The sequence below is a fragment of the Aricia agestis genome, chromosome 8 (assembly GCF_905147365.1).
Source record: "Aricia agestis chromosome 8, ilAriAges1.1, whole genome shotgun sequence".
Classification (NCBI taxonomy): domain Eukaryota; kingdom Metazoa; phylum Arthropoda; class Insecta; order Lepidoptera; family Lycaenidae; genus Aricia; species Aricia agestis.
Window position 1 is genome coordinate 11,346,171 of NC_056413.1, and position 15,408 is coordinate 11,361,578.

At 38.3% G+C, this 15,408-nt stretch overlaps 1 protein-coding gene across 1 annotated transcript; it reads right to left on the reverse strand.

Moving 5' to 3' along the window:
* Nucleotides 1–3,516: 3,516 nt before the first annotated feature.
* LOC121729637 (odorant receptor 4-like) lies at nucleotides 3,517–9,425 on the reverse strand. Its single transcript, XM_042118209.1, has 9 exons — nucleotides 9,158–9,425; nucleotides 8,029–8,181; nucleotides 7,583–7,765; nucleotides 7,108–7,291; nucleotides 6,384–6,480; nucleotides 4,846–4,947; nucleotides 4,300–4,388; nucleotides 4,025–4,091; nucleotides 3,517–3,595 (listed from the first exon to the last, which is right to left on the reverse strand). Exons 1-9 carry the CDS (start codon nucleotides 9,423–9,425, stop codon nucleotides 3,536–3,538), a joined length of 1,203 nt encoding a protein of 400 aa, XP_041974143.1. The 3' UTR covers nucleotides 3,517–3,535.
* Between the last annotated feature and the right edge of the window lie 5,983 nt (nucleotides 9,426–15,408).

A 15,408-nucleotide genomic window follows, 5' to 3' on the forward strand; every position in this document is an offset into this window, starting at 1 on the left:
ATGCACTGTGCAATTTACATATTATGCACTGCAAATATTTGTAAACATGATGAATGGCGACAGTACGCCGGCGACTTGCTACATTGTTTTGTTCTATACATGTCAGATTTGTACAGCAACGAATTTCTTGTATATAACGTCCACAATCTGCTCCATTTGGCAGATGACGCATATAACTTTGGCCATCTTGGTAACTTTTCGGCATTTCCCTTTGAGAATTTTATGTCTAAAATAAAGAACATGGTTCGTGGTCATAACATGCCATTAGAGCAGGTTGCTAAAAGAATGGGTGAGAATTGTAACTCTGAAAAAAAGAATATTACTAAAAGAAAACCTATTAAAGAACAAAATGGACAGATAAGAAAAATACATTACAATGATTACGTTATTGGTACCTCACAAAGAGATTCCTGTTTTGTTACTTCAAATGGTGATATTGTTATTGTTAAATCTATTGTGGAAACTGATGTAAGTTCCTATACTTTGAGGTGCAACTGCTTTGTAAACAAAACTGACTTTTACAAAGAACCCATTCATAGCAGCAACTTGGGTATATATATGGTCAGTAATTGCGTACAAAGCGTGAATCTTAGTCCTTCTGATATAAGTAGAAAATGTTTACTACTGCCCAGTTTCAATAATGACGAACAATTCATCTGTTTCCCTTTCGTTAGCATGGTGTTGCACCACTAACAATACGGTTAGTGGTGCAACACCATGCAGCAAGAGATTGTAATGCATCAACATTACAATCTCTTGCTTACTTTCTGCTGTATCAGTTTGTTCATTTGTCTCCTGTCTGGCTAAAAAGGTATTATGCTAGGGTCACTTTCATTGACCAGTTGCAAATAAGAGATAATATTTTGTTTATGCCTGTCCTATCTTCAGTGCCTTTATATCTCTAGGCGTCAGAGGAAATTATTCCTTTGGCCACTATTTGTTTAGTATGTCTACTTGGTTTAATTGTAGTTTATGACTTCGAAGTTTTTATACTTAGGCATAATAATTCAAATAAATTACTGTAACCATTATATTTTTTGTTTTTTTTTTTTTAAATACATTTGTTTATGTGTGAGGCCAAGTTGTATTGTCAATCGACTATTAATTTAATTCGTAATGAAATTTTGTCAATTTATTTACTTTCTCTTTAATTGTATGTAGGACTAACGTAATGCTTATAATGTGGGGCCAACTTTATTTTCAGAACCATAGCCTCACTGCAGGTTAAAGGTTGGGTTACAATACAGAGCACAATACCGGACCACAGCATTTTGTATGGGATGACAGCAATGTCCGGTATTATGATCCAACCCTTAACCTGCAGTGGGAATATGGTTCTGAACATAAAGTTGGCCCCACATTATGAGCATTACGTTAGCCCTACATACAATTTCTTCGATAGGCCCTACGTCAATGAACAATGTTGGCCTTACACATATTAATTTTCAGTTGGCCCTTCGTTAAACCATATCTAGTAGGCCCTATGTGGGACTATGCAGAGTAAGCCCAACGTGGAACCATATCTAGTAGGCCCTACGTGGGACTATGCAGAGTAAGCCCAACGTGGAACCATATCTAGTAGGCCCTACGTGGAACTATCCAGTAGGCCCAACGTAGAACCATATCTAGTAGGCCCTACGTGGGACTATCCAGTAGGCCCAACGTAGAACCATATCTAGTAGGCCCTATTTGGGACTGTCCAGTAGGCCCAACGTAAAACCATATCTAGTAGGCCCAACGTAGAACCATATCTAGTAGGCCCTACGTGGGACTATCCAGTAGGCCCAACGTAGAACCATATATAGTAGGCCCTACGTGGGACTGTCCAGTAGGCCCAACGTAGAACCATATCTAGTAGGCCCAACGAACCATATTATCTAGTAGGCCCTACGTGGGACTATCCAGTAGGCCCTACGTTAACCTAACAATGTTGGTCCTACACAAGTAAGCATGAAATATACCAACCGTAGGCCTTTTGACGGCCTTTATGTTGGCCCATTGTTGGCCAGCATCGTTGGCTGCTTTGCAATCAGGTGTGCCAAATCTAACTGTTGGCCAACCATGCGGCAGGCCCAACAAACTACCTTCATAAAATGCTACGTAGGCCCAACAAAAGAAAACAATGATGGGCCAACCATTAGGCCATCGTTGGCCGCCATCGTTGGCTGCTTTGCAATCAGGTGTGCCAAATCTAACTGTTGGCCAACCGAGCCAATAACCGAGGCCCAACCATGGACCAATGTAAATGTGCTATTAGGGTTACCACAATAACGAAGACGACGCAGCAAATGTTGACAGAGCTCATGAATCTATTGATAAATCCGTTTTGGTTGGTTTTGGACTTTGGTTTGAGTCTGTAGGTTGGTTATACAAAAGCGCGAGTTTTCTACTTTTAACGGGGTCAAAAACTGTTGTTTTTCGATTTGAATCTGGTCATGGGGTAATGTTGCCGAAAATGTAGTTTTGGTCTGGTTAGGACACTTTAGGCTTATCGTTTTGTCTAACAGGATCCGTTATACGTCGGCTGTTTTTATGAGCGCATTTTTCTTATTGTGTCTTCTTAAATTTTAGCTTTACTAACAAATGCAAAAGTGTGTCTGTCTGCCTGTTATCTCTTCACGCTTAAACGACTAAATGGATTAAGCGTGGATTAAGATAAAATTGAGTATGGAGATGCTTTGAGAGATGGCAAAGGAAATATGATAGTTTTTGTTGCGAAATAATGTCCAAAGGGGACATGCCCCCCCCCCCCCCAAATCTAAGGTAAAATTGAAAATAAAATAAAACCCAGAACCGTCCGAAGGCGCAGATAAAAAAAAATAGTGTAGTGACTACTGAGTGACCCCCCCCCCCCCAAAATTTCAGGCTGCGACCGCGCCTGGGTACATCATTATTCATTTGTAAACATGTGTGGGAATATGTGTGGTGAGTGTGATCCTAAAGGAAGGTCTTCCGACCGAGCGAGATGTTATGCTCGGTCAGGCCGGAGCCCACGTGATACATTTCAGTTGTCGTTTATTTTATACTGACGCGCTCAGAAAACTTCGATAGCGCGATGCAGGAATGTTAGCCGAATTGTGGGTACCGCCACACATGGATGTGACATCTCACATCTAATGTCGGTGTCATGGCGCTTGGGTTACGCAGGTCAGGTGGAAATATAATACAGCTTTATAATCTACTACAATTATATTTTCATTATTTTACAATGTACGTAGTCTAAGTTATTAAATATTAAGGGTCTGATTACACCTACCCAGTAGAATGGCGAGACAGTGTCCTCGGCCAAGTATACATCCATATAAAAACATGCGGAGCCCTCGGCTGAGAGCACTGTTTCGCCACTCTACCACCCTGCTCTGTAGGTGTGATAATGGTATAAATAAATAAATAAATAAAAAACTCTTTATTCAAACAAACAAAACAGATCAATTTACACACGTTACAAAAACAGAAATAGTTTGAATTGGCGGCCTTACTGCTGGAAGCAGTCTCTACCAGGTATAGGTACCTAACCTATTTTCTTGCATTCTCCTCACCCGTCCCTGTACATCGTATACAAGAGAGTGAAGTAGGAGTAAGACCTCATAAGAATCTGAAAAAGAAAAATATAACAAATACTTATTAAAAGTGTTATTACGTTTTTGTACTTAATAACAACCTAATGAACAACATATTATTTAGCTCTAAGCTCCACCCTCCGATTTAAGTGACGGTGGTGGATAGTTTCAGCTAGACAGGACTTTTTTATTAGTGCGTAATTGTGGGCAGTATACAGGAGCTCTTCCTTTGTCTTTACTCTCATACATCATCTGAAGACTGAATCTCTTGACCGATACGACTAGATATCTACAGATTAGGGGCAGGGCCGACTTTTTACTTGCCCATCCGATGCGTGGGTCATCTTTGGGGTCAGATAATCATTAATCCTGCATTGGCCTAACCAAACTCAAAACATTTTTGTTGATACCAATATGGGAATCGAACCCACGATATTCCAAGTAAGGAGGCAAAATAAACTTACCGACGAATACGTTACTAGAGAAATATTCGTAAATTTCATAGCCGTGAACGCAATAGGCTTCTGAGCCCTGAAATAGCAATATAGACATTTATGAAATAATCTGAAGTAAATAAATTCAAGGTTAAGTAAACACCATTGGCACTTAGGAGCTTATCTGCAGAAAATCGTTAGCATTCCTAGTAATTTCAAACAAAAAATCTATTCGGCCAAATGCCAATAATAGGATGACTGCGAACGATGGGGTAGTTTCCTTTTATTGTAAATTGATATCTTGCCTTAATATGAGAAAACGTAAAGCTCTTCGACAGCGCGGGCTCATCTCATACCAGCGACTGTTGTACGCCCCGACCGCTATTCTGGCGTTCTGCAATGTAACCATTACTATTCACTGAATAGTCTTCACTCTAAACAGGCTGAATAGTATTCAGTATGTTTAGACTTTTATGTTAACGACAAAATAACTACTCTCATACAAACTTAGGGGTAAAATAACTCTGCGAGGGTAAACGATGTTGCTAATAAAGCTGTCTGAAAGCGCAGTAAGTTAAAGTCGGATGATAATTATTCACCATATTAAAGGCCTATATGCTATCTAAGTTGAAGATAGAGTATGGAGAATCTGTCAAATGAGTTGTGGATAGTCTATCCGGCACTTTATCAGGAAGAAGTGAAACAGGTCCTATATGTCTTCATAATATGTAATACCAAGGTAACATACAAGTTTTTAACACTTGAACAAACATATTTTGATCGTAGGAAATGTTAAAAGTGAAATTCTTTTAAACGCCGAATGTACACAACAGAGGGTTCAAAGAACCAACCGCATTGATGATGTCATCAGCGTACCAGCACAGCACTCCGGTCTGTAGGAGCTGTGACATCAGGAACAGCTTGTTACTTACAGACATCATTGGTTCTAGCAGCTGGAACAGATAAACCCATTTAATTCAGATATTTCTCATATTTATTAAGCTTACTTGTGTGTGTGTGTGTGTGTGTGTGTGTGTGTGTGTGTGTGTGACTCTAGGGACTAGAGACTTGTCTAAATGTGTCTTAGTGGCACGATTGCAAAAAACAAATTTAAATGGTATTATTAGAAAATACTTATTTTTCCCAAACCTTGGATGTAGATTAACTAGCCAAGTTTACCTAATATAGTCTATAGAAGAAATCTTTTAACAAAGAATGTCTAACAAAAGTGTGGGTGAAAAATTTATCACATCCTAAATTGGTAATAGGAATTTGGAAGAACGAATAAAAAGAAATAAATGGAATAACAAATACCCTTTAAAGGATTATAGCCTTAATAAAATGTAGCAGTAAATCATAACTATTAGTTTCAAGTTTCAACACCAAATATACCTCAGTACCTACTCAATATTCCATTACTCATAAAAGTTTTGAGAATCCCAGATTCGTGAACGCAAAAACATGGAAATCCATGTAAAGTGTCTACGGAATCATTTTAATTTCCATTCGACACGTTGTTTGTTTCTAGAACATTTCTCGGTTTGTTCTCTGACCGACGTCGTGACTTAGGCTTCGTCTGCTCACGATCCATCCGTCCATTTTTAGACCATATTTGTGGACCTACGTGACCTCGTAGAAAATTGCTATATCAATTTCGCTACTGAGTTGCACAGCTATGATTCTGGTTCATTGCCATAATGTTATGATTATGACCTATTCTCCATATTATGATCCTAGTTTCATGGTTGCAGTAAAACTGATTGGGACTAGTCATGTTTGGACCATTTTTGCAGTTTGCGTAGGACAAATGGATATTGAAATCTGAGTATCTGACAACACCTTCAAGCCAGTGTCCTAGGCAATATGTGCAGCTTTTACAAGCTTTCAGTCAGGCGCGGCCGCAGCCTAAAATTTTGGAGGGGGTCAGACAGTAGCGGGGGGGGGGGGGGGGAAGACAGTCGCGTTCATTGTCTCCCTGTCAAAAAACTTGCCATTTTCTAGAGAAACTGCGATTGACAATGAAGTGTCAGCTGATGTTCCTAGTTTAACCTGTTTAACGTCGATATGGTATTTTGCATACTCGATGTGAACTGAATATGAAGCATAATTATATCACTTCGAACTCAATGACCGCTACCGCCTCGTTTCTCCGAGTACAGTTTAGTCACTACACTAAAAAATAAAAATTTGTCGCTGCTATGGGGTAGCTAGAAATTTCCTTTTATTATTTGGCAAGATTTTGAGATTTATCCATGTGCCCCAGATTTTGGGGGGGGGGGTCATGTCCCCTGTGACCCCACCCTTCGGACCGCGACTGCTTTCAGTTACCTGAAAGTTACCTGAAGTCAGTGAATTTTGCAAGACTCTAGTAAATTATTTACAGTCTTACCACAATAACGAAGACGACGCAGCAAATGTTGACGGAGCTCATTGATATATTGATAAGATTTACAAAAGAAAATGCCTCTTCTATGCTCATACAGTAACTGGAAGAAATTTGGGTGGTGAGTTAACTTATAAGCTAGTAAAATAGTATAAATATATCTATATTTAGTATGCTGCTGTACTAATTTCAGATGATGCTTTAAAGTGGTGGGAAATATGTGTGGTGATTCCTTAGCCCGTCAAAAATTTTATGCATCTCTACTATTGTGATTTGAACTAAGCCTAAACTACATACGAGTATTTTTTTTTATGAAATAAAAACGAGAAAACGGGTCCTGATGGAAAGCAACTTCCGTCGCCCATGGACACTCGCAGCATCAGAAGAGCTGCAGGTGCGTTGCCGGCCTTTTAAGAGGGAATAGGGTAATAGGGGAGGGTAGGGATGGGAAGGGAAGGGAATAGGGGAGGGTAGGGAAGGGAATAGGTTAGGGGATTGGGCCTCCGGTAAACTCACTCACTCGGCGAAACACAGCGCAAGCGCTGTTTCACACCGGTTTTCTGTGAGAACGTGGTATTTCTCCGGTCGAGCCGGCCCATTCGTGCAGAAGCATGGCTCTCCCACGTAAAAAAAATAATAAAAAAAATACGAGTATGTGCAAAAATGTACATAGACTGAAACAACATGTTATCCTCTCCAAGGCAGAGAAGTAAAAACTAAGAAACATTACCTTATGAGACGTTGGTGTAACTTTATACTGGACTTTATATCGTTGTACTGCTCATCTTCAGTTTTCCGAGTTGTACCAAGAGATTCTAGCTGACGTTGAAGAATCCTCAAAAGCAAGCCTATGTGGCTCGCCAGTCCGGAAAACAGCAAATCCGATGCCACCATGATCCAAACGCAGGTTACTCCTAAAGAACATGCACGGACTGTACCTTACCATTTATGAAGAATCAATGCCTTGAAAGGTTTTGCAATTAATATATTTTTTTAGGCCTTTGGATTGAGATTTCACTAATCCTCGTATGAATGTTGTTCTTGCTTCGTATTTGGTCATGGGGACATGTTGCCGAAAATGTAGTTTCGGTCTGATTAGGACGCTTAAAGGCTAATATAGTTTTGTTTAACGGGATTTGTTAAAGTGTTTGCTGTGTTTGTGAGAATATTCTTTCTTCCTAGAAACCTTGTCATCTAGGACTAACCTGCGTATATCTCAAAAAGATAAACCATAAAATGCGCGAAGGGTTGGTGCTTGTCAAACGGGTACCACGACGTCCAAACAAAGCCGAATTTTGTCTCCATTCCTTGAAATCTTTCATGAAGAAATACAAATATTGGAGTTATATTGTAGAACCAAACGCCGTATAAATTGACGTAGTAGTATCCTAAAACAAAAAAGAAATTCAGTAATAAACCTGCCAATACAGTAATTAAAAAATTTGTACCATTAACAAATCAACCATTAAAAACCAACTCAAACTTTCGAAAACTCGAAAAGCAAGAGAATTGCTTTTTGAGTTTTCGAAAGTTCGAGTTGGTCAGAATTGGACTAAGCTAAAGCTACAGTCAAGAATTAAACTATAGACTAAATATTGATCATAAAATAACAAACATACCCAAGATGTAAGCCAGGGTACTAAGGCCTTACCTAAATGTCTCACTCGCAGAGCTGACAAGCTTTTCTCCTTTATCCGCTGTGACTCCTCGTTCATCGGAGGCATGGGCCAAATACTAGAAAGCTCCTCAATCAGTCTGTTAAAAACATCCTTTTGATACCACATAACGGACATTTTGAAGATGCCTAGAATAAAATACTAACAACTGTAGCGTATAATACGAACGTGTAAGTAACACGTTCGTATGATAGTCAATAATGCCGACACAAAAAAGTCCTCGAAAATATAAAAAATTAAAATACTACAGAGTTATCTATACTTAATATTATAAATGCGAAAGTATCTCTGTCTGTCTGTCTGTCTCGCTTTCACGCCAAAACTACCGAACCGATTGTAATGAAATTTTGTATACAGATAGTCTAAAGCCTGAGAAAGGACATAGGCTACTTTTTTACTGGAAAAAAAGGTTGTAAGGGGGTGAAAATACGAAAATTTGTTCAAGTTAAGTTAGTTCCAAGAATTCATACTAGATGGCGCCGTCTCTTACATCGCGCTAACGCTTGCCCAACATCTTTCTATAAGAGGTGGTATCATCTTATATGTGATTTTTTCGATTGTTATTTCTTTTTTACGTTGTTATTTCTTTTTTACGTTGTTATTTCTTTTTTACGTTGTTATTTCTTTTTTACGTTGTTATTTCTTTTTACGTTGTTATTTCTTTTTTACGTTGTTTAATAAGTCAGTACTTTATATTATATTATATACAGTGACGTAACCTTAAACCTATCAATGATAAATAGTTTATGGGTAAAGTTGTGTAATTGGGGGGCTAAATAAGCTTTAAATTTGGCATAAAATATAAAGTTTAATTTAAAAAAATGAAATATTATGTGCACACTGCACAGCTGTTTTGATTTAAGGGGTACCAGGGTTTTTTTTATAAAAGCTTTTGACACCAATTTTGTTGACATCGCGCGCTATAAACTGAAGTCCACGCGGACGAAGTCGCGGGCAACAGCTAGTACGGTTATAAAACGTCAGAACGCTGTTTTTCGCTCAAATACGGGCTCAGAGGCTTCTAGAGCAAAGTATAAACAGGAAAACGTTTAATTCTATGAAAGAGCTAAGACCATAAACAATTAAAGCTAGACCACCACCTACTTAGAGCTCCATATCCCAGAACATGAAACAGTGGCACCACCTCCTCAACCTTCGGGGAATTGGCAAACGTGAAAATGATATTCATAACTTCGCTGAAGACGTGGTAACAGATGCTGCACACTGAAATTAGAACTATCATTTTCTGCACCAAATACGCCTCGTTGCTCGCCGGTTTTGTGAACGACAAACCGATAAATTTCATCGAGAATAAACACAGTTTGAATGACTCGTCGATTTCGCGCCTAGCCTCTATCTTTTTGTCGTCCATTTTGATGATGCTATCCTTTGCGGGTCAGATGAACGAGTATGTGCTTTAACTCGCACCTCCTACTATGGTCTTCCAATAATAGAATCAAAGTTGGTCCGCCATAGAATAATAAAACGTGTTAATTAATAATTACGTTGTTTAAAACTTTTTAGAGTTCCATTGTCTAGGTAGGCAAAATTATTGTAAATGTAGTAACTAGTACCCCACCAAAATTTAAGACTCGCGCTTCTTGAGATCTTATGTAGAGCAACACTTCGGTCTCTACATAGTACATGCCCTTACGCTGCAGCCTGCAAGTCATTACTTTACTTGTTCTTCACCTTGGTCTAAATATGCGTCATGGTCATTTCTCTACATTTACATGTGTAATAATAAAAATAATAATAATAAAATAGCTTTATTAATTCCATAATGTAAATTACTATGAAACAGTTTTGTAATTAATATTTAGCTAGATGTGGGGGTAAAAGCCTCCTCCAAATTGTTCCATTGTTCTCTATATTTTGCAGTGATAAGCCAATTTCTTCCTGCGCTGGCCGCAATCTCGTCATTTACATGTACTTTAGTAAAAAAAATCAGTAACCACTAACCATGATTTTTCTGAGCCTTTTAAAAAGGCCAATAAAAACTTCTTTGGTTCATCACTGGATATCAAGCATAATGAATCTTTGTATTGAAAACACATTTTATGGCACTTATATATTGCAGATGCTGTATAAATGACCTTTAAAATAGGTATAGCCTGAAAAATGTTTAGTTAAATGTAGGCGTTGTAAAATCAAAAACTTTGAAGTTGAGTAGAATTTATAATAAGTTTTCAAGTTAGTGTCAGCAACTTCTTATAACCCCGCCCGTTTTGTTTCTTTAATAAATAATTCTACAAGGTCTACTTGTTTTAAAACAAAGCTAGTAAATATTAATTGTAATCACAAACTTGGTACAAAAAATTAACCCAAGACTCGCAGTGCCCAAAAGTTAATTATGTAGAGCCAAACTTCTGACTACATGACCCAACCCTACAATAATATTATATGACTGCACAAACTTTTGTAAAGTAAGATATCTAAGAAGTAATTGTTTTTGCAATTTTTATGTAGGTTACCACCACTATTATATTTATTGAATTTACATGTCGATATTGGCTACGGACAAAAGTAACCTACATGTTCCTCAGAGTATCAAATTAGACATGAAGAATGTTGTACGTAATATACACCATCCAATCTTATGTTCTTCTGGGTCACTGGTACAAATTTATTGAAATTGCAAATTAAAACAAACAAAATGGCTCTATCACAAATAGTTTGCAGTCACGAAACATTTGCTAAGTATCTCTTTATCGTTTTTTGCGAGTGGTAATCAAATATTTGAAGCGGTTTAATTGCTATAATGAGATACTCTTACCACCTAATTATTGTTGTTAAGAGAAAATATGCGAGTGATTGGCAGAGATCGTTAGACGCGTTTAATTTGTATCGGCATGTGAAATATTCGGTTGGCTCTTAAGGCCATCCCCCGAGCAAACGACATTTGACGCGTTGCCGAGATCGCACAAAAATCCAATTTTTTTACTTATCTTAGTACAAAATGGATCTAAAAACATTTAAAACCGGGAATATGTAGTTAATGAAATTGTATTTCAAATAAACGTAATTTGTAAATACAAGGGTTATTGGTATTACTTTGGAAGCTAATATCATGAGTATAATACACAAAAATAGAAAATTTAAAACGGGGAAAGAAATGTTGATATACCGAAGATTATTGCTGAATTTTTATTATAACTTTGTAGCTTTCAAATTATGAGTTTATAAGGCTCTAAATACGGTATCTCCGTAGGGGAAGGCCCTTAAGTGAGCATCGTATACAAATACATAAATGGAAAGCCACACTAATATTATAAAATTGTCTGTGTTTTTACCACTTCACGTTTAATTCGCTGAAAATATTCTGAAGGAATCCAGAAAAAGTATGGTTTAAATGTGCGATAAACGAATTAATGTATGAAAAAAAGGTGTTGAAATAATGTTAATCTAGGTGCTTTCATTCTTGAGATTGAAACTAAAAAAACGAATCCTATATATTTCTCATTTATTGAAATGCGGTCAAGTGTCTAATTTTTCCGTTTTTCTTTAACTTGAGTTAAATCTCAAAGCAGACTTTACGGTACAGATGAATGAATAAGCAGATGTTTTTGGCTGACTTTTTGTCGGGCTAGCGGTTAACTCTCACTTACACTCTAAATATGCTAATCGAAGGAAATAAGATATAAGCGGGTCACAATTTGTGAATCAACAATACCTATTATTATGTGGTTTCGAATTACTTATCTGCCTGTCTATGAAAATGAGCGTGGCCTAGTAGCTGATGGCTTCACTTTTATTTATGCCTGGGAAGTTTTTTTTTAATTAAACGAGCAATGGAAAGCAACTACCGTTGCCCATGGACACTTTTAACATCAGAAGAGCTGCAGGGGCATATCCGGCCTTTTAAGAATACACTCTCTTCTTGAAGGTTTGCAGATGTCACGTGTACTAATTTTTTTTTAAGGTGGAAGAAGGGCAGCTTATAATAATTGTTTAGATGTCATTAGCTTTGTCCACACTGTGCCTTTTTCTGTTCGTCAAGGGCATGCGTCATTGCGCAGTTAACAGCTAACGTGAGGCATGCCAGCGCCGCATCTGACCGTATCCAAAACTTTAAAAATGACATTATTGGCGTTGCGTTCCTTGACGCATTCAATTATTGAATGCGCCAATATGAAAGTTGATGACGAAAATTGAAGATGAAAGTGCACAGTGTGGACATAGCTATTGGCATACCTACCTATACGTTCCTATTTCGACTTTTTTTCATGACACCGGTAACCAACCACAAAAACCCTTTGATATTATTATGTCAAGAAACCCATGGGATTTGGCTTAAACAGTGTAAGGACCCGCAACGAATCCAATCAGAAAAGGTAGTCTAGCAACGAAACCAATCAGAAGTACTAGTAGTAGGAAGAAGTTGCGTATATGGCTTTCTTTAGTCTGCTAACTCTCAGATTAAAATATACTAGAGAAAAGAGACTCATAGTATAACTATATTACACCAATCTTTTGCAAAAATTCCACTTCAGCGACAAGCGAGGCTCACAACAGAGAGAACCACTTTAAAAGGCAACAATATTTTGTACAGTGCTCCCAAAGTGATAATGCGCATAGAAATTTTCGTTATTTTTCGGCAACGGTCGTATTTCCCGAGCGACGGAAGACGTCGCTGCAAGCGCTGTTTTAAACTTAACTTTAAGAAAAACAGCGCTTTGCAGCGATGAAGAGTCGCCTGACGTTGCTTGGAGGTTACCGTGGTAACGCCGCGATGGCTTCCCGGTAACCGGCGACAGCGGACAGCTACCGGTATGATATTTACTTCTATTTCCTTTGAACAAGGTGCAAAATGCAAGTTTCATAGATTCGGGTGTTTTCGTGATTACGACAATTAGCGAAGATTTCGGGGATGTTTGCCGAGGCACGCGTGGATTGCTTCTATGCCACTATGCGCAAACGATGCGCGTCTTTAGTGCGAAGAGTGAGGGGGAGTACCAACAGCATTCTTGCTATGATAGCTAGTCGACTCGATTGTCCATATGTGCGTCACTGCTGTGCCATATCTAACGGTATGGAGCAGACTGCAGAGGTGATGCTCAATGTAGTCGAAATAGGTATTATTATTTATTTAAACATAAAAGATAATTTTACTAACATAATTTATAAGCCTTTACTAACAAATGAGTCTATGTAACTTGATTTAATAAACTATTTCAATTCAATTATTAATTTGGGAGTACTGTACCTCACATAAAAATAAAAATATTCACTAAATCGAGTCACAACCTCCTATGCATCAGTAGCTTACCGGCGAGACTGAATACATAAGGACAAAAATATACCAAACTTCCACTAATTCCGCGTTAATTTAAGTGGAAACGCAAACTTTGCCGTATTACCTTCACACCAAGACAGTACAATCAATATGAATGTACAGAAGTCCAGTAATTACTGTCGAGGAAGCCTCGGACCGCAATGTATGTGTGTCAGCGGAAACGTCGAGAACTGAGATTCATTTCAATATTTTTTACTCAAGTCATTACTGATGATGATGCCGCGCGGGAAAATAATTAACGCGTATAATGTTATCGGAAGTGATTGGCGAGTTGCCAATTGAAAATGTTAATCTAGCCGGCTTTGTTGGGACAAATAAAACACCCGTTGCGATAGACATCTGTAGAGCTATCTCGGTCTCGATTCGCGTAGATCTCATTGTACCATCGAGGATTCCTAGGCAGTTGGCGGACCTACGTCAATGTGGTCGACTTATGTCAAGTCAAAAGTTTGATATAACGCGACCAAATTACTTGGGTCCGCTATCTGCATAGGAAGCAACTTCTCTGATAGTATCAGCGAAGTTGATTCACAGGCAGATGACCTACGTTACTCGGTCAGGGTGTGTCAGCCCATCCGATAGTACGACTATTGACTTGATATAATTCAACCAAACGTAATCCGCTTTCTGCCTAGTGCATAATATGAATCAATTTTTACGATGGCACAAAAGTCATTGCCCAGGGATAATATAACAAAGTATGACTGCAAAATTGTACGGTAATCAAAAAGTCAGTTCATTTTCTGGAATCACCTAAATAACTAATTTAGATTTATCGATTGCTTCTCGAACGCTTCATACAGCTCAACAGACAACTAAACAAGGATACTTATAATTTCTTTACACACAGAAGTCAAATTATAATTGGTTAAAGTCTGAGTTGGTCTATCCTAAATCCCTGAGCACATTATAATTGGTTAAAGTCTGAGTTGGTCTATCCTAAATCCCTGAGCACATTATAAGTAATAAGTATCGTGATTATGATGAAGCTAAGAGCAAAAGCAAAAACGAGCAAGTGTTAATATGATACTTAGAGCCTAATGCCTCGCATCATTTACTACAGACGAAGATGGTAATTACAAAATTCTTTCACATAGGTGCTACCTGAGTTGCTTATTAAGTACCATGATATTATTTTAGAAGGTATAACAAAAGAACGTGATAATACTTTGGGGTGTGTGTGCCCTTGTGAAAGTATCAGCGCTGCTACTTATTCAATGTTTCTATGTAAAATGCCCAAACGTCCTGAATTTTCCCATACAATAATTTAATTTGGTCCTAGGGGGCGTCGGATGATAATGTACCTCACGGTATGGTAACTAGCGTCTAGACTGTAGAACATGCGTCCCCCAAGTCCAGTGATTAGAATGGCGCACTGGATACACCGTCTTCCTGCGTAGAAACGGACACTCCAAAATTGGATATCTCCTACTCCTCCTACCTTCTTCTGATTAGTCCCAAGACAGATTTAGCTTGTCCCTCGGGCATCCCTGAGATCATATCCAAGGGTTTTCGTGGTCGGTTACCACTGTTGATCCTGGCCACACAGGAGTTGCAGTGGTGGGAATGTGTGGTGGGCAATTTTCCCGTTTAAAAAATACAATAATTTAAGAAAAGTATCTCTTTTAGTGCTGCTACTTTTACAGTAAACTCTTCTGTCCTCTTTTATAATACACACCCTATTACTTAGATTGTGTTTGTGTATTGAATTTTTGGTCATTCAAGTTAATCCTCCTCACGTCGTGTGCCTCATTGCTGAGGGTTGTGATTACCCTGCAGAATTTTGGTGGTGACCACAATATCATACATGGCGATCCTTGGCAGCACTGAAAGCATCTTGTACTCCAGCACCCTAGTCCTGGAGTACAAGATGCTTTCAATTCTGCCCTGAGTGCGCTAGCATTGCCACAGATTATTAAATATTTACTACGTAAGCTCTGCTTAATGCGTACTTTAGACCATCTGATAAGACCCATATAACTACAGTTACCACTATTAATAACGATTGCGTGCTTAACACTTATAAAGGTAACAATCAACAGCCCAAGTACCATATATT